At 36.6% G+C, this 24285-nt stretch overlaps 1 protein-coding gene across 4 annotated transcripts in view; it reads right to left on the bottom strand.

Annotated features, from left to right (window-relative positions):
• Positions 1 to 383: 383 nt before the first annotated feature.
• LOC127436201 (GTPase KRas) overlaps positions 384 to 24285 on the bottom strand; it is a 50860-nt gene continuing 26958 nt past the window's right edge. The window contains exons 1-5 of one of the 4 annotated variants that reach the window (XM_051690217.1): positions 21362 to 21730; positions 14935 to 15052; positions 14427 to 14605; positions 14156 to 14315; positions 384 to 2329 (exon numbers count right to left, since the gene is read on the bottom strand). In XM_051690217.1, the coding sequence (XP_051546177.1) occupies positions 2213 to 2329; positions 14156 to 14315; positions 14427 to 14605; positions 14935 to 15045 (567 nt within the window). In that variant the 5' untranslated portion in view covers positions 15046 to 15052; positions 21362 to 21730 and the 3' untranslated portion in view covers positions 384 to 2212. Of the gene's footprint in view, positions 2330 to 14155; positions 14316 to 14426; positions 14606 to 14934; positions 15053 to 16285; positions 16404 to 21076; positions 21276 to 21361; positions 21731 to 24285 lie in introns of those variants that run through there. The other 3 variants (XM_051690218.1, XM_051690219.1, XM_051690220.1) reach the window with 3 other exon arrangements.

Here is a 24285-nt window from a genome sequence, read left to right as displayed (position 1 = left end):
TCATAGGGGATTTTTTTTGCATTACAATAAAATATATGTACTGTATATAGATACAAACATATATACATATATATATATATATATATATATATATATATACCTGAATATACACACACAAAAACATGTTTGCACAACTTTATAATGCATACATTCTTAAGAAAAGCAGAGTCCAGCATACATTTTACATACTTTTAATTACACATTAAATAATAGTGAGATGAGGAAAAACAGATGTGGTTGTATTTTAAAAACTGTGCTGATCTGAGAACAGCTTTCTTCAACATTCATATTTACCAGAACATGAGGCAAAAGATGATCTTAGATAAGCAAAGACGTTAACACATGACCCTCAATTTATATTAAGTATCATTCATTTATTAAACAAAAACAAAAAAAAAAAAACGCACAATTTACAAAATATTAATCTTTATCACAACCATACAAAAGTTGTTAAAACAAGGTCCATATATATGTGAACCCTATTCTCAACATTTGCAATTGGCAATTGGCACACACAGATTTTAATTCAGCATTACAGACTACTATTAACTGGGAACAGAAATCGCTTAAAATACTTGTAACTTTGCATAAAAGTGGACAACCCCGATTTAAGTCTTTATAGAATTCTTCTCAAAACTCAGTATTAATCATACAGTCAAATTGTGTTACAGGATCAATAATTAGAAAATAAAAAGTAGTAATGGTTAAGGACGCATGGTAAACAGTTTACCAACAGTTCAAAAGCAACATTCTGCTTTTATGCTTTATCTCCTATAAATGACATCACAAGTATTGCCACACAAAATACATCTTTATATCACTCTCTTTGGTTTGAGTGATGGCTGAAAACTTGCCCTCCAGAATGAAGCTTGCAATCCACATTTTACCATAGTAAACTAACCCCAAACTGCCTCTTGGGATCTGAGAGCATACATACACAATTTATACCTTCCATGGAAAGCATTGGACTATAATTGTGCCTTTAAAACTGCTGAACTAATGTTTTCATGGCAGCATAAGCAAACAAGGCATTTGCATTACAATAACTAATTACTTGTGGCAGGTTATGTTCACTAATCAATTAAACCCAAAAAAAAAAAAAAAAAAAAGCAGGCTTTTAAGAAAATGTCAGTGTAATTAATCAGACTTCTAAGGCGCTGTTTGGCTGGGCACAAGAGGGTAAATCTTCATACATAAAATCCACCTCTGACTGCAGGAGTGAGCACTAGGAGGCTTTCACTAGTGTAGATCGTTCAAGAAAAGAAAGTTCTGCCATAATTTTACAAGGCTTACTGGAAAATGTGATTCTTATTGGTCAATTGTGGCATTCTGCTGTCAAATATTTTCTATAATACCCACTAAATAGTACAATTCACCGTTGTCCCATGCAACTATGTCCCAATTGGCAATTTTTGGGTGAACTACTTTAACACAATCCTGAGCAGTGGAATATATGTTATTGTCAATTTTGGATTGGTCTAAACCAGCAGAGCTGAATTCATTAAACCAATAAAATTACAAAATGGCGAGAGACAAAATAGCACCTGTATGCTGAGAAAATGCTCTATATTTGTAACAGTGGCTATTATACAGTATTCAAACGTTGTTTTACCATTCCCTGGAAGTTTAAAGAACAGAACACAGCATGCAAACAGAGAAACAAAAGGTTAACGGTTAAGATATCACCATATATACACATTACCATGGCTTGAGGGTGAATTAATGTGACTACAATGGAAGTTCACATGCAGGTCATTTTTGGAAGTGACATCCCAAGGCAGGGTCATACACAGTGGTGAATGTATCAATTTACCCCAGAAAGTGTTGGTCCTAAACAAAAGTTCCCTAAAAGTTTCAGTTCCCTGTAAAGTTAAGTGACATACATGCTTAACATCTACATGACCAGCCTTACAGAATGTTTCTCTCAAAGCACACTTGTATAAAGTCCACATCAAAAAACTAAAACTACTAAAAGTTAAACCAACTTTAGATCCAGTTTTAACACCCCACCCTACAAAATAAGCTATTCAAGGTGTTTAGGGACCAACACTTTGGGGAAACTGGCACCAAACAAGAAATAAAGCTTATTTCTTTTAAGAAAGCAAGTAAAATAGGGATCCATTCTGTATTCTGAAGAGGCTAATAATTTAGTGTAATGTACAAAATGCAGTTCTGAAACTTGTTTGAGTCTATTATGACAGGGAAGATTTATTCACATTAGTACACATTTTGTCTTGGATTTCTTTTTCTTCTTCTTGCCTTCCTTGCTCATCTTCTCCTTGTGTTTCCGGATTTCTCGGACTAATGTATAAAATGCGTCGTCCACACCCTTTAAAAAAATAAAATAAAAAAACTTTAGGTAAGCATTAAACACTAGAAACAGAATAAAATCTCAAGTTTGTATGGTCAACTTTCACCACCAAAACCAAAACTTTAGACACATCATCAAAACTGCTCTCAGATCACTTATGTATGTCCACCAAACTCACTCAAAAGATCCCAGGTAATGGTTGGAATAGGGGTGAATGTAAAGAAGAATTGTCTGGGTCATATTTACCCCCAAAAATGAAAAGAAAAAATATGGATTATATTTTGCATGAATATATCTCCTATTTTAGGACCATTAAAGTATGGTTGGGAACACAGAAACGGTTCCATTTTATTATTATTATTTTTTTTTTTACAGAAACGCTTGATTTCCATGACTTCCCGTTCCGTTAACGGTTCTCGCACGTGCAATTTTCCACCAATGCGGATCAAACACCGTTCTGAAACAAGTGTTGGGTGTATCAGATTACAAAGTCATTAGATACTGTAATCTAATGACTTTGCTTAAAAGTATTATTAGTAATTACATTTAAATACTTTAGTAATATGTATTATACATCTAAAATATTAATTCATATGTACGTCTGTTTGCATTTCTGTGACAGCTGATGTGCAACAATGAATGAGGAAACAGACATTTTGAATTTGAGCAGAAAACCAAACACTTTTCTAGGAAAAGTGATTTAGAAAGTAACTTAAGTAATGTGATTACTTTTTAAATGAAATATAAGTATTCCAATTACATTTAAGAGAAGCAATTAGTAATGGATTATTTGAGTAACTTGCCCAACACTGTCAAAAACACTGACAGTATTCCCTGCAGTGCATTTCATACATCAAAGCGGTTACTGAATTAATCATATACTGATGCGCAAGTTATGAATGTCCAACTCACAATGAAATGTTAAAATCTCAAGCATAAACCACAACATTAGGCTACATAACACAGTCAAAACTGTCTCTGGATGTTCTACTTCAGACCTGTCAGACTACAATCACGCAGTGCAGTAACTGGTTCTTCATATGACAATGTGCAGTTAAAGATACACACAAGTTTTGCTGTAATCAGTGGCACTGCATAAAATAATTAAATACCATATATAAATGTTATCATTTCCTTGTTCAGAATTTTTATTTAGTTCAGTATATGGTTAGGATTCATTATTGGATTGCATTTATGCCTCTAGATTAGGCAAATATGCCTTTAAAGAATTGTATTAAAATGTATATCTGATGTGTTATATCTGCTCTGTAGAAATCTGAAATGATCTCATTATTTGGCAACAGACTGTTGACGTCACTATATGCCATATGAATTGCATGTCTTATTTCCAAATAATTCTTCCTCGAAAGTACTGAAAGAATCTCTATGAGGAATCAGCGGCGGAATCATTAAATTCCTAACGATTCCCATCACTAATTAAAGGTATAGTTCAACCAAAAATGAAAAATCTGATCATTTACTCGCCCTCATGTATGACTTTCTCTTCCGTGAAACAAAATGAGATGTTAGGCAGATTAAAAAGTCACTATTCATTTTATTGTAAGGATATATGGGTTTAAATATAATGTGTAAATAATTTTCTTTTTGTGCAAAACATCAAGATTTGTTGCATTGTGACAATGTGATGGAGATCCTGTGAGGTCGGATTTCAGTGTGCAAGGACCATTTTTTAATATTTATATTGGGTTTGCTGACTTTAAATTTCCTGGTTTTTCCTAGAGTGGGCATAAACCTCCAAGTAAGCATGCGCAGGGCTCCAGACAAAAACAAACAAACAAACAAACAAAAAAAAGACTTGGGATGAAAAATGACAAACATTAAAGAGCCAAATGGCTGTTTTTAGTTGCCAAATCATAATTGCTCAATTTAGATTGTTGTTCAGAAACTAGATAGAAAACAGAAGACAGCTGATAACCCATTAGTTGGAGGTTTAATAAACAGTATATATAGTTGAGAAAATACCCAAGTTTGCATTCCCCTTTTGTCTCAATGTTCACACCCCTTTCATAATTTGTACAAATAAGAGATAAAACATTTTAGTACTGCTCTTCAGAATCTACATAAGCAGATATTTACAAGTATAGTATGCATATAGCAGTGTGTTGCCTTCTTGAGCATCAATGAATGTTTGCACCTTGTGTAATAGTTGTGTATGAATCCCTCAATTGTCCTAAGTGTCAAAAACTGGATCTCATATACAGTATATACAGTTGAAGTCAGAAGTGTACATACACCTTAGCCAAATACATTTAAACTCAGTTTTTCACAATTCCTGACATTTAATCGTAGAAAACATTCCCTGTCTTAGGTTAGTTAGCATTACTATAAGAAATGTCAAAATAATAGTAGAGAGAATGATTTATTTCAGCTTTTATTTTTCCATCACATTCCCAGTGGGTCAGAAGTTTACATACAATTTGTTAGCCTTGGGAAGCATTACCTTTAAATTGTTTAACTTGGCTCAAACATTTTTGGTAGCCTTCCACAAGCTTCTCACAATAAGTTGCTGGAATTTTGGCCCATTCCTCCAGACAGAACTGGTGTTACTGAGTTAGGTTTGAAGGCCTCCTTGCTCACACATCAGTCATGGGAAGATCGGATCCTTTTACTGACTTGGATCTTTGAGTCTCGTTCAGCAAAATGAACGAACCTTTATTCAAGTCATTTCGTTCATTTAAGCAGAATTAAAAATCAAAATGTTACATTTTTAATAGCCAAATCCCCCCCCCCCCCCACACATCTACTTAAGCAAACTTTGATTATAGTCCCAATAAGGAAAAACTGATAATGCAGCCAAGGACAAATTGTGAGAAACAGAAAGATGTTCACCTCTGGATTGAATCTTCTTATACAGCTGTATAAGGCTGTCACGTGACAAAAGAACAAACGACTCTGACCAAAAGCGCTGAAAGGTGAACTAATCATTTCTGTTTCCTGTACAGCGCCTATGCGGTTTTCACGTAACAAATGAACGGAGGTTGCGCAATGAGCATGCGCGACCAACACAAAATGAACGAATAACTCTGAGACTAATTGTTCTTCTGAGTCACAAAAAAGATTAGTTCAAAATGAACGAATCATTCATGAAAAGACCCATCACTATCACACATGCTTTTTGAGATCTGCCCACAAATCAGACTGAGCTCAGGGCTTTGTGATGGCCACTCCAATACCTTGACTTTGTTGTCCTTAAGCCATTTTGGATCATTGGAGGTATGCTTGGGGTCATTGTCCATTTGGAAGACCCATTTGCGACCAAGCTTTAACTTCCTGGCTGATGTCTGGAGATGTTGCTTCAATATATCCACATAATTTTCCTTCCTCATGATGCCATCTACTTTGTGAAGTGCACCAGTCCCTCCTGCAGAAAAGCACCCCCACAACATGATGCTGCCACCCCCATGCTTCACTGTTAAGATTGTGTTTTTCGGGTTGCATGCCTCACCCTTTTTCCTCCAAACATAATGATGGTCATTATGGCCAAAAAGTTCAATTTTGGTTTCATCAGACCAGAGGAACTTTCTCCAAAAAGTAAGATCTTTGTCCTCATGTGCACTTTCAAACTGTAGTCTGGCTTTTTTTATGGTGGATTTGGAGCATTGGCTTCTTCCTTGCTAAGCAGCCTTTCAGGTTATGTCGATATAGGACTCATTTTACTGTGGATACAGATACTTGTCTACCTGTTTCCTCCAGCATCTTCACAAGATCATTTGCTGTTGTTCTAGGATTGATTTGCACTTCACACCAAACTACGTTGATATCTAGGAGACAGAATGTGTCTCCTTCCTGAGTGGTATGATGGCTGCATGGTCCCATGGTGTTTATACTTGTGTACTATTGTTTGTATAGATGAACGTGGTATCTTCAGCCATTTGGAAATTGCAACCATGGATGAACAAGACTTGTGGGAGGTCCACATTTGTTTTGTTTTTTTCCTGAGGTCTTGGCTGAGTTCTTTTGATTTTCCCATGATGTCAAGCACGGAGTTTGAAGGTAGGCATTAAAATACATCCACAGGTACACCTCCTATCAGAAGCTAATTGGCTAAAGGCTTGACATCATTCTCTGGAATTTTCCAAGCTGCTTAAAGGCCCAGTTAACTTATTGAATATAAACTTCTGACCCACTGGAATTGTAATAGTCAATTAAAAGTGAAACAATCTGTCTATAAACAATTGTTGAAACAATTACTCATGTCATGCAAAGTAGATGTCCTAAACGACTTGCCAAAAGTATAGTTTGCTAATATTAAATCTGTGGAATGGTTAAATTAACCTAACTTCAACCTAAATGTATGTAAACTTCTGACTTCAACTGTGTGTGTGTTCTGATAACATGCTGCATTCATCTTGCCATCAATTTTCACAAGATTCCCCATGCCTTTAGAGCTCACACACCCCCAAAACATCAGTGAGCCACCACCATGCTTCACAGTGGGGATGGTATTCTTTTCACTATAGGCCTTGTTGACCCCTCTCCAAACATAGCGCTTATGGTTGTGACCATAAAGCTCTATTTTGGTCTCGTCACTCCATATTACCGTGTGCCAGAAGCTGTGAGGCGTGTCAAGGTGTTGTTGGGCATATTGTAACCGGGCTTTTTTGTAGCATTGGCGCAGTAAAGGCTTCTTTCTGGCAACTCGACCATGCAGCTCATTTTTGTTCAAGTATCGTCGTATTGTGCTCCTTGAAACAACCACACTGTCTTTTTCCAGAGCAGCCTGTATTTCTCCTGAGGTTACCTGACAAACATCCATGTGATAATAAATGGCTTATATGATCACTATCCTTAAATAAAAGACAGTTTTTTTGCATGATCAGTCATATTTCCAAAACCAATGCCAAAATTTCACAATTTCTGCCAGGGAATGAAGACTTTTGAGCCCAACTGTATATATGTATGTATGTGTGTGTGTATGTATGTGTGTGTAATATATATATATATAATTTTAGGGATGTACGAGACTAGTCGACTAAACGGTTCTGATGCTGCTAGTCGACTCTGGAACTACTAGTTGGTTAATGTTTCCCCCCATTAAACTGATAATTTACACATTTACGTTTGGCTTTATATTTTTACAGAGGCTGCACTTAAATTACTGTCACATTAAAATTACATATTTTAAATAGAATAATATAAAAAAAAGGATATCTGGAGCAGATACAGAGTTTAATTTCACTTCAGGCTGCGCGTGCTTCTTTCCTCTCTCTCTCGCGGCGCATGCAGGAAAATGTCCTCTCACTAGACAAGCAAACTCAAGTAGTTATGAAATCACTTTGGTGGTGCAGGAATCGGCTTTCCAAATGTTTGAAAGTCCCTAAGGATGTTTTCACATTTGAGTCTTCTTAACATCTGTGCATGCTTGTATGTTATTTTTCCGCTGAGCGGGCTTTTTCAAGTGCAGGATAGCCGCCTCAGGCGAGTCAAGTCCCGTCTTTCACCAGACCAAGTCGACGTGTTAATTTTACTCAAATTTATGCTTTTGAGTAAGTAGCCTAGAAAATTTTAGTTTTAGAATAGGTATGCAATTTTTTTAATCTGCTGATTAAGGCTAATTTCAACGAGGTGCTGACTGCTTAACGGGTTAAACTATATTTTATACTGTGTGCACATCAGGTTTAGAATACAATAGGTTTATTGTAGGCTACATCATAGGCCTATTTTTTCTATCCTATGGCTACAATTTTTTTTTTTTTTTTTTTTTTTTTTTTACATCGTAACTGTTATTGGTTGACGTTTTTTACCAAACAGCTGTCATATTAGATCAATGGTTAATGCACGACTGCACGTCGTGAAATACACGCAACTTTTCAGCGCATTTTTCTCTCATAGATTTGGCTTAGCCTACCTGCTAATTATTTTCAACAATGTCCTGACAGTTTTAATATGTTAAGTAACTTTTACTTGGTCATTTCCATTTAGAACAGGCTATTAGGGTTGTTCCATTGATCCTGCACTATTCATTCAATTGTTTTCAATAAATATGCCCGTTAAATATTTGCAAACATTGATTCAGTGAATGTGTGTCATGTTCTATATTTATAGTACAATGATCATAATTCAAGGCGAGCACGTCACAGATAAATGCCCCCTTTTCAGTGGAATTTAGCATTGGATTTGGAATAGATTAAGTATTTTAAATGGGTCGCATAAAAAAAATTGTATTAACTGTTTTTGAAGGTTGGTTTCTCTTTAGACTAATCGGTTACAAAACTTCCGTTTAAACAACAGTCAAATTAGTCGTAGCGCTCATCCCTAATACACACACACGCACGCACGCCTTTTAATTATAATGAAGCCCAAAATACACAAGGAACTCCTATTTTAAAATGTCTGCGCTCCCAGCAATGAACGCACTGGCGGCTGATTCGCTGAGAAAGTGACTCCGATTCAAACTGCTAACCTGAGCTCGAGTTCAAACCCTCAGTTCTTTTCTTCAGGTGATTCATGAAAAAGAACTGGTTCAAAAGAGTCATTTGGTCACTACTCTCTAGCGCTGGGTTTGTTGTTGCGTGCGGTCACAACAGAACGGGTGTAAAGCAGCTCGAGACACATTGGTGGTGCATGCTCTAAACATGTATTCAATAACTCACAAGATGATATCTGATGAAACAGCATATGAACGCACACAACCAGAGCGACTAGATTTTAAATTGTCGCAATCAATTATTTTAGTCGCAGTCTGGGGGGAGGGTTGGTGCTCATTTTAGTTAAGGAAATCTATTTTAATGTGCAAATAATATTGTTTATATCCATCCTATTTATTGTGTGTATTTATTGCTTTCATTTTGAACTCACTCATTTATTTAATTCAATGGAATTGTTTGTGTGTGTGTGTATGAATGAATGTGGAGGTGAGGGTTAAATTTATTTAAACAAAATGGTATGTCCCAACTGGTAAAGGCGGGAATATCACATTTCATTTTACGGGGGAGTGGATGCTGCTTTTAGTGCCCAACAGTTCTAGTTTAGACTTCTTAAAATGACCTTGTTTTTATTTTGCTTAAACACAGATTTGGCACATTTTGCACCTATAAACAACATCTTTGGAATGCCACTCCTGCTTCCTTGTGTGTTTTCTCCTTGTGACTGCCTTGGTTCCTATCATCACAGACAATATTTTTATGAAATTTTTTCCACATATTCTCCCCTACTTTCTCATTACTGTAATGCGGGGAAAAAATAATTCTTGTTTACAGCAAGTCTAAAAGAACACTCATTCCAATTACTACAGCGCAAAAAGAACCACTTAATACTGCTTTACCGCACTGCGAAAGAACCACCTCATTCCGATTCAATGCATCGCAAAATGAACCACATTCCAATTTAATGCAACGCAAAAAGAACCACCTCATTCCGACAACTTTTTGTTCGACTAAAACAAAAATCTCATTATTGCTACGCGAAGATCTCATTCTGATAACTGCAATGAAAAATCTTAAATGGTCCTAAAAAAAGGTTTCTCTTTGTGTAAAAAAATAATTTGATTTTGGGATGAAATATGACCCAGACATGTCTTCTCAGATCCAAGGGTTGCAGTTGGGCAGCGCTGCACAAACTTACCCCTTTCACATCAAAACAAATTTTTTTTAACTTGATGCATTGTGGCGTCTTTTCTTTACTGGTTTTTCTCAGCTGGTATTGCCTGATCTCCCGTACCAGAGTATAAAAGGCATCTTCCACTCTCTGCAGTGCAAAACACAACTACCTTCAGTGCAAAAGGAACATATTGCGGTCTAAACCGAGAAGGGAAAACAGTCTGAATTGGATTTTGGGAATACAGTGGAGCCCATTAAGATTTCCTCAGAGCTGGCACAATTAATATTGTTTCTGGGAAATTCTGGGAATTGAGGACATCTGGCACAATTAATCTTTTAAAATAAACTCTCACAAAAAAGGCCAGGTTACTTAATGGCATACAATTTTCCCCAAGATACATTTATGCATTACTTCTCTTTAAAAGTGTAAATGAGAAATAAAAACACAACAAACCCACAAACAAATAAGAACCAGAGTGAATCTGTTATTACAGCAGCCATTAATGCAGTGCAATTAATGCCACAACACAGAACTAATGCAACTTGCAGCGAGAATTAGAATTGTGGATATTAAATGCTGTGTTTTAGCAGTGGCGGGTAGCCGAGGTCACGACTCGGAAAATAAATTAAATCAACAGTTTTTAAATTGTATCCCAGCATCATAAGGAGTTGTGATTCAGCACTGCAGAGAGAGATACAGTGTCTGTCCTGATAGTTAAACATGACAGATTTCCAGACAGAGTGATCGGATACCTCAAGTGGATTTATAGTGATTGACCCCTTAATCAATTAATCCAAATTGCATTTTTGGCTCATAAAAGATTTATCTATCTCAAGGTGAAATCAAACACAGAGGCATATTATAATGAATGCACAAGAGAGACCTGGCATAAACCCAGAGCCAGATCAGTTGTACTGTGTGATGCACCTGATTGATTATTCATAAAGCCAAACAAGAAACCAAGAATCAACTCATCCATAAACCCAGTGTAAAGCAACAGAACATACAGGCCAGTTTTCCTAAAATTCTACATATCTGAATTGTATTTAGCTAGTGGGTGATATTCTGAGATGATGTTCTTCTCACCACAGTTGTACAGAGTGGTTATCTGAGTTACCGTAGACTTTGTCAGTTTGAACCAGTCTGGCCATTCTCTGTTGACCTCTCTCATCAACAAGGCATTTCCATCTGCAGAAATACCATTCACTGGATGTTTTTTGTTTTTGGCACCATTCTGAGTAAATTCTAGAGACTGTTGTGCGTGAAAATCCCAGGAGATCAGCAGTTACAGAAATACTCAAACCAGCCCATCTGGCACCAACAATAATCCATGCGATGATCTAATCAGCCAATCGTGCGGCAGCAGTGCATAAAATCATGCAGATATGGGTCAGGAGCTTCAGTTAATGTTCACATCAACCATCAGAATGGTGAAAAATGTGATCTCAGTGATTTGGACCGTGGCATGATTGTTGGTGCTAGATGGGCTGGTTGAGTATTTCTGTAACTGTTCATCTACTGGTATTTTCACATGCAACAGTCTCTAAAATTTACTCCGAATGGTGTCAAAAAAAAAGAAAAGAAAAATCCAGTTTCCAAAAAGAAAAAGCGGCAGTTCTGTGGATGGAAATGCCTTGTTGATGAGAGAGGTCAACAGAGAATGGCCAGACTGGTTTGAACTGACAAAGTCTACAGTAACTCAGATAACCGCTCTGTACAATTGTGGTGAGAAGAATATCATCTCTGAATGCTATTCCGAGATGCGGGTTGGTGCTGTTTTGGCGGCACAAGGTGGTCCTACACAATATTAGGCAGCTGGTCTTAATGTTGTGGCTGATGTATGTATGTATGTATTATGTTCTGGTGTGTGTGTGTATGTATGTATGTATGTATATTATATAATAATAATATCATCACACACACACACACACACACACACACACACAACTGTGCAAAAGTTTTAGGCACTTGTGAAAAAATGTTGCATAGTGAGGATGTCTTCAAAAATAATGCCATAAATAGTTTTCATTTATCACTTAATGTCATACAAAGTCCAGTAAACATTAAAAGCTAAATCAATATTCAGTGTGACCACCTTTGCCTTTAAAACAGCCCCAATTCTCCTAAGTACACCTGGATCACAGTTTTTCTTGGTTGTTGGCAGATAGGATAGGCTTAATTGCTACTGTTAGGGATGCTCCAATCAGGAATTTTACAGCCAAAACCGATCACGATCTTCTTGTCACCTGATCAGCCGATACCGATCATTTCGCCTTTTATCATGATCTCTGTCATAACTGGCTATATGTAAGCTTTCTGCACACTGTCAGTATTCATTGAATTTTCCTCTTCCCAGCAATATTACTTTGCCTAGTTTTTGCTGACCAAAAAAAAAGCTTATTAAAAAGAGCTTTAAAACAAGTATAGGCTAACAAAATATTCTCTATATTAAGAAAGACAGCCCTATAAAAAAAAAAACTGAAGACAAACTGATAACACATAGGTGCAATTAAACAATGTGACATTTTTGGTTATTGATTCATTGTCATTATTTCATATCATTATTATTAATTCCTTATTTTATTTCTATTTTAGTTTCTGAATTATATGTAATACTTTATATTATGGTATCTTAATATTGTATAAAGAATTATTATATTTATAAATTCCTTTCCTGCCTTTTCATTTAGTTGGATGACTATTAATAGTTCATTTTTCACTTGTTGCTGCTTGAACTTTAATGAGGGGAACACGCGCTCTCTCATGAGGGTAAGAGATGAAAGGAAAGCGGAGAAAGAGCACGTTTCTGGATTCTACAGGTGCTACTATTGTTAATGCCGTTTAATGGGAAGATATTTAATAAAGATGTTTGAATTACACCACATCTTGTAACTCGTGTTATTACTGAGATGCCTATGACCGGCGGAGACTGAGAAGCTGTTGCCATGAACAATAATAAGGACCGTTTCACAGCACATGCTCTTTTCCCTTTGCCTTGTAGTGTGTGAAACATCACATTAACAGTACACAAACTTTTCATATTCACCAAACCTCTCCCAACCTATTGTTCGTCACTGCTGAATCAAGTTTGTTGTCTTACAACACTATGCCAGTATTCTCCACACTCCGTGATGCCATCACAGTGCTGCTGAAGTCTTAAAGGAGCCGCGCATCTTTTGCGACATGAGCAATCGGTTTATGTGATAGGCCAAATTACCGATCGAGTCATAGGACATGAATATCGGCCGATACCGATCGGAACATCCCTAGTTATGGTCTTTTTAAGACTAGGGGCATCAGCCAGTAAGCACATATAACGAGAGAAGACGTGCGTAATTTCGTTAGCACATCCATGTGCGATCGCGATGCATCGGAAAATCAATATTTTACCCAGCCCTAGTTTTTTTTATGTTTTGGTTTTACATGACTTGGATTATCGATAAACCATTCAACACCACAATACACTAGTATGGCATTGAAGACAACATGAAAACGCCTTGTCAACACATTTGACTTTCTGCTAACACTTTACAACAAGGTTGTATTCATTAATTAGTTAACATTGGGGGAAAAAAAAAAAAAAAAAAGAAAACACACTTTTACAGCACTTATAAATCTTGGTTAATGTTAATTTCAACATATACAACCAAACGTAGCATATGTTAACATCTGTTAATGCATTCTAAACTGAGATAACCAGTTGTATTTTTATAAATTAACAACCAAGATAAATAAATGCTGTAAAAAATATTTTGTTCATTCATCAGTTCATGATAGCAAAAGCATTTACCAATGTTAACACATAGAAACTTATTGTAAGTGTTGCACACTTTCCCAACTTGATGAAATTCTGTGCGAGGCTAAATCTTTCAGCTGAAATTTGTTTTGGGTAGGAGTTGATTTTTTGCATTGATATGATTCGATCGCACATGCTAGGCTATGATATTATTGGTTAATATTTTTTCCCGCCTCAAAGGTTTCAGTAACACCAGCAGAAAATTCATTTCAGACGCAGAGAAAGTTTTTACATTTTGCTGAAAGCATATTGCTTTGCATTTTTTTTCCTCTTTAGCTTAACCAACAAATTATACAAAATAAGGCCAGGGACATTTAAGTAAATGGGGTCAAACTAAATTCCATGTTGTATTCTATCAGCTTTAGTACATTCAAAAAGAAAGTCTTACAAGGTCTTCAAAAAATCTATTTGTTTTTTTTACTTTTTCCATTTCCGATGAATCTGAACAGTCATTAAACCACTTTATTACATGATCATGTTTTCTGTACCTGTCTTGTCTTTGCTGAGGTCTCTATGAATGGAATGCCATAGCTACGTGCTAAATCCTGAGCCTGCTTGGTGTCCACAGTGCGGGATGGAAGATCACACTTATTCCCCACTAGGACCATGGGGACATCCTCAGAGTCTTTTACTCTCTTTATCTGCTCTCTGTAAAATCAGATAAACAATACATTACTGGAGTATAAAGTAATATGACATAAGTGTTTAAACCCTTTACAGACCTGACACCAAAGCATTCAGTTTCTAACCCTCCCTCACCTGTAGTGGTGAATGTCCTCAAAGGACTTGGTGTTATTAATGGCAAAGACACAGAGGAAGCCCTCCCCTGTCCTCATGTACTGGTCCCTCATGGCGCTGTACTCCTCCTGACCTGCAGTGTCCAAGATATCCAGTAGACATGTCTCTCCATCAATCACCACCTGCTTCCTGTATGAATCCTGCACAGAAGAGCAGTATAAACAGAGTAGTATAACACTAAAAGCTATCTAAAAAGGTAAAAACGGGCCTTTAAATGGCACTTCAATATAAAACTGGTTTGGCAACATAGTCTTTACATGCAAGGACGCCACGCCAGAAAAGTGAAAGGCAGACTGTAATTTACCTACTTTTAAACCAGAAAAACCTGATCACACTGTTGAATCTTTAACACTAAATTTTTTGCATAGTCACATGTGGGTGAGATTCAAAGCTTTGTTTGCCTGTCGAAAGGCCACATGAAGCGACTCACTTTTTCCTCTCACTTTCAGAACAGGAACACGAGCCTCACCTCTATAGTTGGGTCGTATTCATCCACAAAGTGGTTCTGGATGAGTTGTATGGTAAGCGCGCTCTTGCCGACACCTCCAGCCCCCACGACCACAAGCTTATATTCCGTCATTTTTCACCTGTAGGAGAAAAAAAGTTACACAATTAGGCAACTTTAGACCAATTATACCAAATTGATGAACACTTCAAGGCATAAACACATGTTCCTGACATTGACTATGGTTACATGGACGACAGAAAGCGGCTTACTGTGAGAAAGAGGGTTATTGCAAGAAAACAGCGTTCCCATTTACATGCACTGTTTAAGCAGCATACTCTTACTACCATATACATATGACTCCATCAGTAAGCAGCTTTCTCCACAGCATCGTTAACACACGTGGCATCTGAGGAGGACTTCACTGCTCTGTTGATTTGCTTTATTCCAGATATTCCAGAGTTGTTACTACGTTTGTTTCCTTAACTTTCTATCATGACCTGAAGCTGAATTGCGACGCAGTAGTAGGGTTTCCCTCTTACATTAAACTCCGGGATTCCCCCAATGTACAAGCGCATATATGCGGACTTTAGGGACGGTTGATATTTTACATTCACGTGTATAAATGGGTATAGTTTGTGTATGTGATTTTCCCACTGTACTCCCAGAAATGCTGAATTCTTTCCACTGTGATGACTTGATGTTGGGCTCCATCCTATGACGTTTGTTGTCCTGGTCTGTTCCACGAACACGCACTCTTCAAACACCCATCTGAATGCTGCTTATGCATTTACATGACCACAATAATCTGCGTTCTCTGGGAGAAACCTAGGTATGTTAAACCGCTTTCTCTTAATCCCTTAAACGGCGTAAGGAAATCAGCATTCTTGTTTGCATGACGTTTCAGAAAGCTGCTTTCTGCTAAAACCCTGGAATAAACGGTTTCTTTAAGTGAATGTGAACATGGTCATTATTGTTCGATTACAGGTTCTGTCCCTCAAAGTAAAATGTGTCTTGCTTAAGGGCACAGTGGTGATAATACATTGATAAACCCCTCTGGAGCTCGAACCTAAAGACATTAAGGGTGCTTTCACACTAGCACTTTTGGTGCGCACCCAAGTTCGAATGATGTCAAAGTTTGGTTCGTTTGGGTGGTGTGAATGCTGTTTTCCAAACTCAGATGCGTTTCATGGGTGCACTTGAAAAGGTGGTCTGGGGTGCAGTTCATGTGAACACAGGTGCAGTTTGCTGCTATCGTACCAAATTGCGGAAGTGAACCTTTATTGATGACATAATTCGCGACTTTGCAGGCTCCTGATCGCAATTATTATGGTTTAATGAATTTATCATACCAGCTTGTGTCCAAATAAATCACCTTCAGAGAGCAGCTCACATTCTTCACTCTTGCAACGCATCCGCTGGCTCGGGGCAGACAAACGCTAATATTCTTCACATCATTGCACTTTCAATGCATCTGTGGCAGACAAACAGAATTGTCGTTTTGTGCATGAAAGTTTTGGTGGTAAATCCAAAGAGACGAATACTGATGTCTTCTTGAGTTGTTGCCCAGTTACAGTGGTAAACAGCTGCCGCTAGTCCTCACGTTGAGGTAATAGGACCGCGGTTCGGACCCCAAAAAATACGATGTGAACAGAGACCAGTGGGGACAGGGGGGAGGAAACAAACTCGGGTTCGGTCCAAGCAATCGAACCAAGAATGAAAGCACCCCCACCCAGATCTTTAACCACTACGCCACATATTTCAACAAGCAACATACTAGTTTTTAAAAGTTTAATTCTCATATGATTGCTTTAAAAACCAGGACTACTGTAGCACCCCAACATAAGTTTACCTTATCACTATTAAGGTATTACATGCTTATTGATACTCTAACATATCAAAAATGAATAATCTAAATGGGAAGCAAAAAATTATGTACTATGCTAGAAAACCACAATCTGGCACTTTTTGAAGTTGTGAATTATATCCTCTATAACTTTGTCATAGCTTTTTTTATATAACTTTTCATGACCGTAAATGAAACAGATTAATCGAAACAGATTTCGATAAGCTCAGAATGCCATGATTGTGTATTTTTTTAAGTTTTATACCTGTATATCATTTAATACTCTTAAAACTTTACCTCATTCCATTACTACATATTTTCATTACTATAACTTTCAACTATTAATCAAAACAACATCGATTCTACAGACAATAAACAAAGGCACGTTTAGACATACTGTCGCATGGCGAAATTCCATGGGCGAAATACAGTAATCTCAATGAGAATCTGTGCAATCGTGATTTTCGCATGATGGACTTCCGGTTGTGAAGAATTTCCCCTCGCAGATTTCGTGTGGAGTTCAATTTTGGTGAACTTTGACAGGCAAATTTCGGCACATTGACCAATGGGAAGTTGCATCATTTGGCAGTGACCTCAGTGTGCGGTGCCTAGTACACAACTACACTCAATTAGTGGTCGACCGATATTGGATTTTGATGATATCGATAACTAAGGGAGTGGAAAAGGCTGATAAGATCAATCGGCCAATAGTTCTTTTTTAATTGATTTATAAAATGATAAAATATTTTTTAGTATTTCCTTACTATGACGGGTACAGACATCATGGCTACAAGAGTCCAAAATGAATAAAATCCCTTAAGTTTATCGCGCAACAAAAAATCCAAAAATAATCAGGAAAAATAAGACTGTGTATAAGGTGGGACTTTATATTATAAAGAAGCCCATACACCGGGGACTTTTAAGAAAATATCAGAGAATTGGCTCTGTTATAATGCTCTTTATGCAAGCATTTAACAAATTACCTTTTTTTATAGCCTATATATTTCACCATATGAGGTTTATTGTGGAATAAAAAAAAAAAATAACAGAAACTAATCGCCATAGATTTTTGCCGATAACAATAGTTCCAAAAGGCAAATATCGGTACAGATTAATCTGTAAAACCGATATATCGGTTTACCTCTACAATAAATATTCACAAAGGACAAGGATATCATTTTAGCAGCAAGTTTCTTTTTAACTTAAGTTTGAGTACAAAGAGCAGCATTAAAAAAAAACAAGAGGCTGCTTGACAATTACATTTTTGCTGGTTTCACACACGCTCAACGTCTGCCCACGTCATCTTAGTCCATGGAATTTCGCCATGTGTGACCGCTCCTTATGATAGATCACCACAACTTAGACTTTAAGTTATTTATCATTATATAGGTCTCCAGCAGTATAACTTTAACACATGTGGTTTACAAATTAGATCATAGCTATAACTTAATGAAAGCGATACAAAATCTCTCTATAAAAGGTGCGGTCACATTTACTTTCGCGATATGGCGATATTCCGCAGGCTAAGGCAGCGTGTACGGATGTGGAGCGCAAACCAGCCAAAAACTAATTGCCAAGCAGCCTCTTTTTAATGTTGAATTTTATACTTTGGGAATGTGAAGTTAAAAAGAAACATGCAGCTAAAATTATATCCTTGTCCATTGTACATATCCAGTGTAGCTGTGTGTGAAGAACCGCCCACACAGTGGTCACTGGCAAACCAAGCAATTTCCTAATGGTCAACGCGGCGAACAAGCCCGTCAAAGATAACCAAACTTGAACTACACGCGAAATCCACAAGGGGAAATTCTCCACCACAGGAAGTCCATTGCACAGTTTCCCAATGAGATGACTGTATTTCGCCATGCGAATGTAAATAAGGCCACACCTTTCTAACTGTGCCATAGATTATTTTGTCTACTTAACGAAACAAATGGAATTGATACTGTTCTAGAGACTGTTGTGTGTGAAAATCCCAGGAGATCAGCAGTTATAGAAATACCCAAATCAGCCCAAATGGCACCAACAATAATGTCACGGTCCAAATCATTGAGATCCAATTTTTTCCCCATTCTGATGGTTGATGTGAACATTAACTGAAGATCCTGACCAATATCTGCATGATTTTATCCACTGCTGCCACATGATTGGCTGATTATGGGCTGGTTTGAGTATTTGTGTGTCTGCTGATCTCCTGGAATTTTCACACACAACAGTCTCTAGAATTTACACGGAATGGTGCCAAAAACAAAAAACATCCAGTGAGCAGCAGTTCTGTGGACAGAAATGCCTTGTTGATGAGAGATGTTAACATAGAATGGCCAGACTGGTTCGAAATGACAAAGTCTACAGTAACTCAGATAACCGCTCTGTACAATTGTGATCAGAAGAATATAATCTCGGAATGCTATTCTGAGATGCGGGTTGGCGGCAAGAGGGGGACCTACACAATATTAGGCAGGTGGTTTTAATGTTGTAGCTGATCATTGTACACGCATTATATGCTCCCCAATAACTTTGTCATAACTTTCTTCTATATCTTTTCTATACCTAACTCAATGAAACCGATTAATCGAAACAGCATCTATTTCAACAGGCTATGTCAGAATACCATGATTGTGTATTATTTTTTTTATATAACTTACATATTCTAAAACTTTAATTTCATTACTACATTTTAACAACTAATTGAAACAATCGATTCCACAGAAAATTTACTAATGCAAAATAACACAATTTGGCACTTTTTGAAGGTATTAATAATATCCTCATCTATAACTTCGTCCCAGCTTATTTCTTTACATTTTCATTACTGTAAATGAAACCGATTAATCGAAACAGAATCTATGTGTGAGATAGATATATATATATATATATATATATATATATATATAACACACACACACACATATATATATATACAGGGTTGGGAGGGTTACTTTTGAAATGAATTCCACTACAGATTACACAATACATGCTGTAAAATATAATTTGTAACGTATATCGTTAGATTTCTCAAGGTCAGTAACGTATTCTAAATACTTTGGATTACTTCTTCAGCACTGGTAGATTTTTTTCACTTGTTTTGACTATAAAAACTCTGCCAGTACAGTAAGACAAAATACACATGTTAAAAATACATTCTCTGAAAAACCTAAATATCTCATGCAGTGTTGTTTCTAAAACAAGATAAATCAAATTGATCTTGTTTTAAGGATTTTTAGATATTTTTACAGGAAAACAATACAAAAATTATCATCAAGAATATGATTTTTGCCCTAACATCAAAGGTCTTACTAAAAAAGAAGAAATTATGATCCAACGTGAATTTTCTTGATATAAAAATATGATCGTGCATGGTAACGTGCGTGTAAAATGACTAGAAATAGCATTTTAGCTTAGCGTAAAGCTGACAATTTACACAATGTTTATTTCTGTTTCTTTTGCTCCAAACTTACTTCAAACTTACTTCTCTGTCTGCTCGTATGAATGTAACACATCATAAGAAAGTGTTTCACCACTGTTCAAATGCACTTTGGATCACATCATTTATATGTATAAATGTTCTCCATCTGAAAGGACTAAATATTAAATGAAACAAATGACAATAAAATGCAAAGTAATCTCTTCAGTAATCAAAATACTTTTTGAATGTAACTGTATTCTAATTACCAATGATTTAAATTGTAACTGTAGTGGAATACAGTTACTTATATTTTGTATTTTAAATGCGTATTCCCATTACATGTATTCCACTACTCCCCATATATATATATATATATATATATTAAATACGTTAACGTTAAAAACGTTACCTCATAACTTTTAACAGAAACGGAATTGCTTCCACAGACGATAGACTATGGCAGAATACCACAATTTGTGACTAAGTTATATCTCATAATACACAGATGTACTGCTCTAGTAGTTCTTTATAGCCTAGTAGTTATCGAAATCGTTTAACTTAAGTTTCATTTAAGTTAACTCGATTAAACAGACGTTGAACTATGGCACACTACCACGATTTCACACCATTTGTTTATCGTTTCCTACGTCTTAAATACAACATTTTGAAGTGAAAATCTATACTTACGACATGAAAATAAACTTTACATTACAGTTGTGTTGTTAATACAGAAACTCAAGCGCCATTGCAATGTAGGGCCTGAATTCACTTGGGCGTGCTATGACAAGTAAAGCACTTGGATAAAATACGCATTTAAACAAAAGCTCACGTTGAATCGACCATACGCGTCTTTCTTTATAGAACTGTTTATGATTTTCTGCTTTGTGTTAAAAGAGCTTTTCCATTGTTTTTACCTTTTGGGGTTGCTTTAAGTTCCGCGTCTGAAAAAGAATCAAGCGTTTCTCATGACCAAGCCATTATGTTATTATACATTTAAATATAATGTTAAAGTCCTTACAACCGTTTACCATCGCAACAGAGTGGTTCAAATGATTTATCTGATCGGAAAAAAAACTATACCACGGTAAGTAAATATATGTTCTTCTGTCCTTTCTACGATACATGGCCTGCGCGCGGAGGCTGCGCTTTACATAAATATGGGCGGACACACTGTTGCGTGTTGCTAAATGATCACTTACCCCAAAATATAAACGATTTTCTGCTGTTTACGTGTATTTTCAGTGGGTGGAGGAAGTTAAAAGGATGAGTGATTCGGAGCCAAGCAGCCTCTTTCGAGCATCAGCATGCATCTTGCATTGTTAGAGTTGAAACATCTGTTGAAACAATCCGGATCGGCGTCCTTTCAGTGAGATGTGCAGGGTTTGTTCAATATATGATTAATAATAAACGCCACTAATTTCAGGTTGAATATGATTATGAGAAGTACATACAAATGCAATTTAACTACAGAGTGATTGAACACGTCAATGTGCTACGCCATATTCAACCCTACATAATGACCGGCTTTTGACAAGCGCTACGGGCAGTTTTGGAACGACTGGAGTGGTGTTTAAATAGGCCCTAAATATAACCGGAACGTGTACGTGCTTATGTCATCGCAAACGTGGATTTTTATTGGACGCTTCTCTCGTCAATCACAACGGGGGTCTTTGCACACCGTATGCAAGTAGCCAATCGCCTGCAATTATCGACAGACAATACAAATGACTTGCCCTACGTGTTTATTGTTTGATCATAAAAACACTGGGGCGTAATACGTGTGTTATCTAAAGCTATAAATATTGAACTATGATTAGTAGGCTACGTTTGTTTCCATGTATCATGCTTGGGGTTTACTCTCACAAGGTCTTTTATTTATAAGCACAGTTTTGATTTGGAGTTCACGTTTTATTCATGAGGTTTTTAATAACAAAAGTAATGAAACTATTACGCAACACTATTAACACACTGGGTGGAAAAAGAAGCCAGTAATTCACGATGTTACAACAGCATCATCCTACTATTTGACATGAAACATATTTTAACTCATTATGAACTTGGAAATAGTTTAAGGCTTTCGTTTTTAGTAAAACGTAAACTCAGAATACTAAAAGGCACAAGGGGTCAGTATGTCCATGTGTTTGTAGATGTTTGAAACTATTGGCCTCTTTCATCAAACATTTAAACATTTTATTTATTTTTTTCTTTTTAAGCCTTATCTAGATCTGAGCAGTCTGTGAATGACATTTATTGGTTTATTTGTTTCATAAATGTTGTATCTTGTTTGTGTATCCAAATAAATAATAATAATAAAAAAAAGCTTAAATGTGTATATTTTGTGTGTACATATGTATAGTGGGATTCGATAGTTTGAAAATGCTTCTATTTTGTAGTTTCTGATTTAACAATTTTAATGAAATTATCAGCATAGCAGTTTGACTGAGAAGTTGAATTGAAATATTAACATGAATTTCTAAAATTATTTATTTTACAGTTGAAGTCAAAAGTTTACATACACTTAGGTTGAAGTCATTAAAACTAATTTTTTAACCACTCCACAGATTTTATATTGGCAAACTATAGTTTTGGCAAGTTGTTTAGGACACCGACTTTGTGTATGACATTTGCTTACAGACAGATTGTTTCACTTTTAACTGACTATATCACAATTCCAGTGGGTCAGAAGTTTACATACACTAAGTTAACTGGGCCTTTAAGCAGCTTGGAAAATTTCAGAAAATGATGTCAAGTCTTTAGACAATTAGCCAATTAGCTTCTGATAGGAGGTGTACTGAATTGGAGGTGTACCTGTGGATGTATTTTAAGGCCTAGCTTCAAACTCAGTGCTTCTTTGCTTGACATAATGGGAAAATCAAAAGAAATCAGCCAAGATTTTAGAAAAAAAAAATTGTGGACCTCCACAAATCTGGTTCATACTTGGGAGCAATTTCTAAATGCCTGAAGGTACCATGTTCATCTGTACAAACAATAGTACGCAAGTATAAACATCATAGGACCATGCAGCCATCATACTGCTCAGGAAGGAGACACATTCTGTCTCCTAGAGATGAACGTAGTTTGGTGCGAAAAGTGCAAATCAATCCCAGAACAACAGCAAAGGACCTTGTGAAGATACTGGAGGAAACAGGTCAACAAGTATCTATATCCACAGTAAAACGAGTCCTATATCGACATAACCTGAAAGGCTGCTCAGCAAAGAAGAAGCCACTGCTCAAAAACCACCATAAAAAAGCCAGACTACAGTTTGCAAGTGCACATGGGGACAAAGATTGTACTTTTGGAGAAATGTCCTCTGGTCTAACGAAACAATAATGTAACTGTTTGGCCATAATGACCATTGTTATGTTTGGAGGAAAAAGGGTGAGGCTTGCAAGCTGAAGAACACCATCCCAACCGTGAAGCATGGGTGTGGCTGCATCATGTTGTGGGGGTGCTTTGCTGCAGGAGGGACTGGTGTACTTCACAAAATAGGTGACATCATGAGGAAGGAAAGATATGTGGATATATTGAAGTAACATCTCAAGACATCAGTCACGAAGTTAAAGCTCAGTCACAAATGGGTATTCCAAATGGACAATGACCCCAAGCATACCTCCAAAGTTGTAGCAAAATGGCTTAAGGACAGTAAAGTCAAGTCAAGGTATTGGAGTGGCCATCACAAAGCCCTGACCACAATCCAACAGAAAATTTGTGGACAAAACTGAAAAAGCATGTGTGAGCAAGAAAGCCTACAATCCTGACCCAGTTACACCAGTTTTGTCTGGATGAATGGGCCAAAATTCCAGCAACTTATTGTGAGAAGCTTGTGGAAGGCTACCCAAAATGTTTGACCCAAGTTAAACAATTTAAAGGCAATGCTACCAAATATTAACAAAGTGTATGTAAACTTCTGACCCACTGGGAATGTGATGAAAGAAATAAAAGCTGCAATAAATCATTCTCTCTACTATTATTCTGACATTTCACATTCTTAAAACAAAGTAGTGATCCTAACTGACCTAAAACAGGGAAAGTTTTCTAGGATTAAATGTCAGGAAATGTGAAAAACTGAGTTTAAATGTATTTGGATAAGGTGTATGTAAATTTCTGACTTCAACTGTAG

This window comes from Myxocyprinus asiaticus, chromosome 46 (genome assembly GCF_019703515.2).
Source record: "Myxocyprinus asiaticus isolate MX2 ecotype Aquarium Trade chromosome 46, UBuf_Myxa_2, whole genome shotgun sequence".
Taxonomy (NCBI): Eukaryota; Metazoa; Chordata; class Actinopteri; order Cypriniformes; family Catostomidae; genus Myxocyprinus; species Myxocyprinus asiaticus.
Note: the sequence above shows the minus strand (reverse complement) of the source record. Positions and strands in the feature narration are given on the sequence as shown.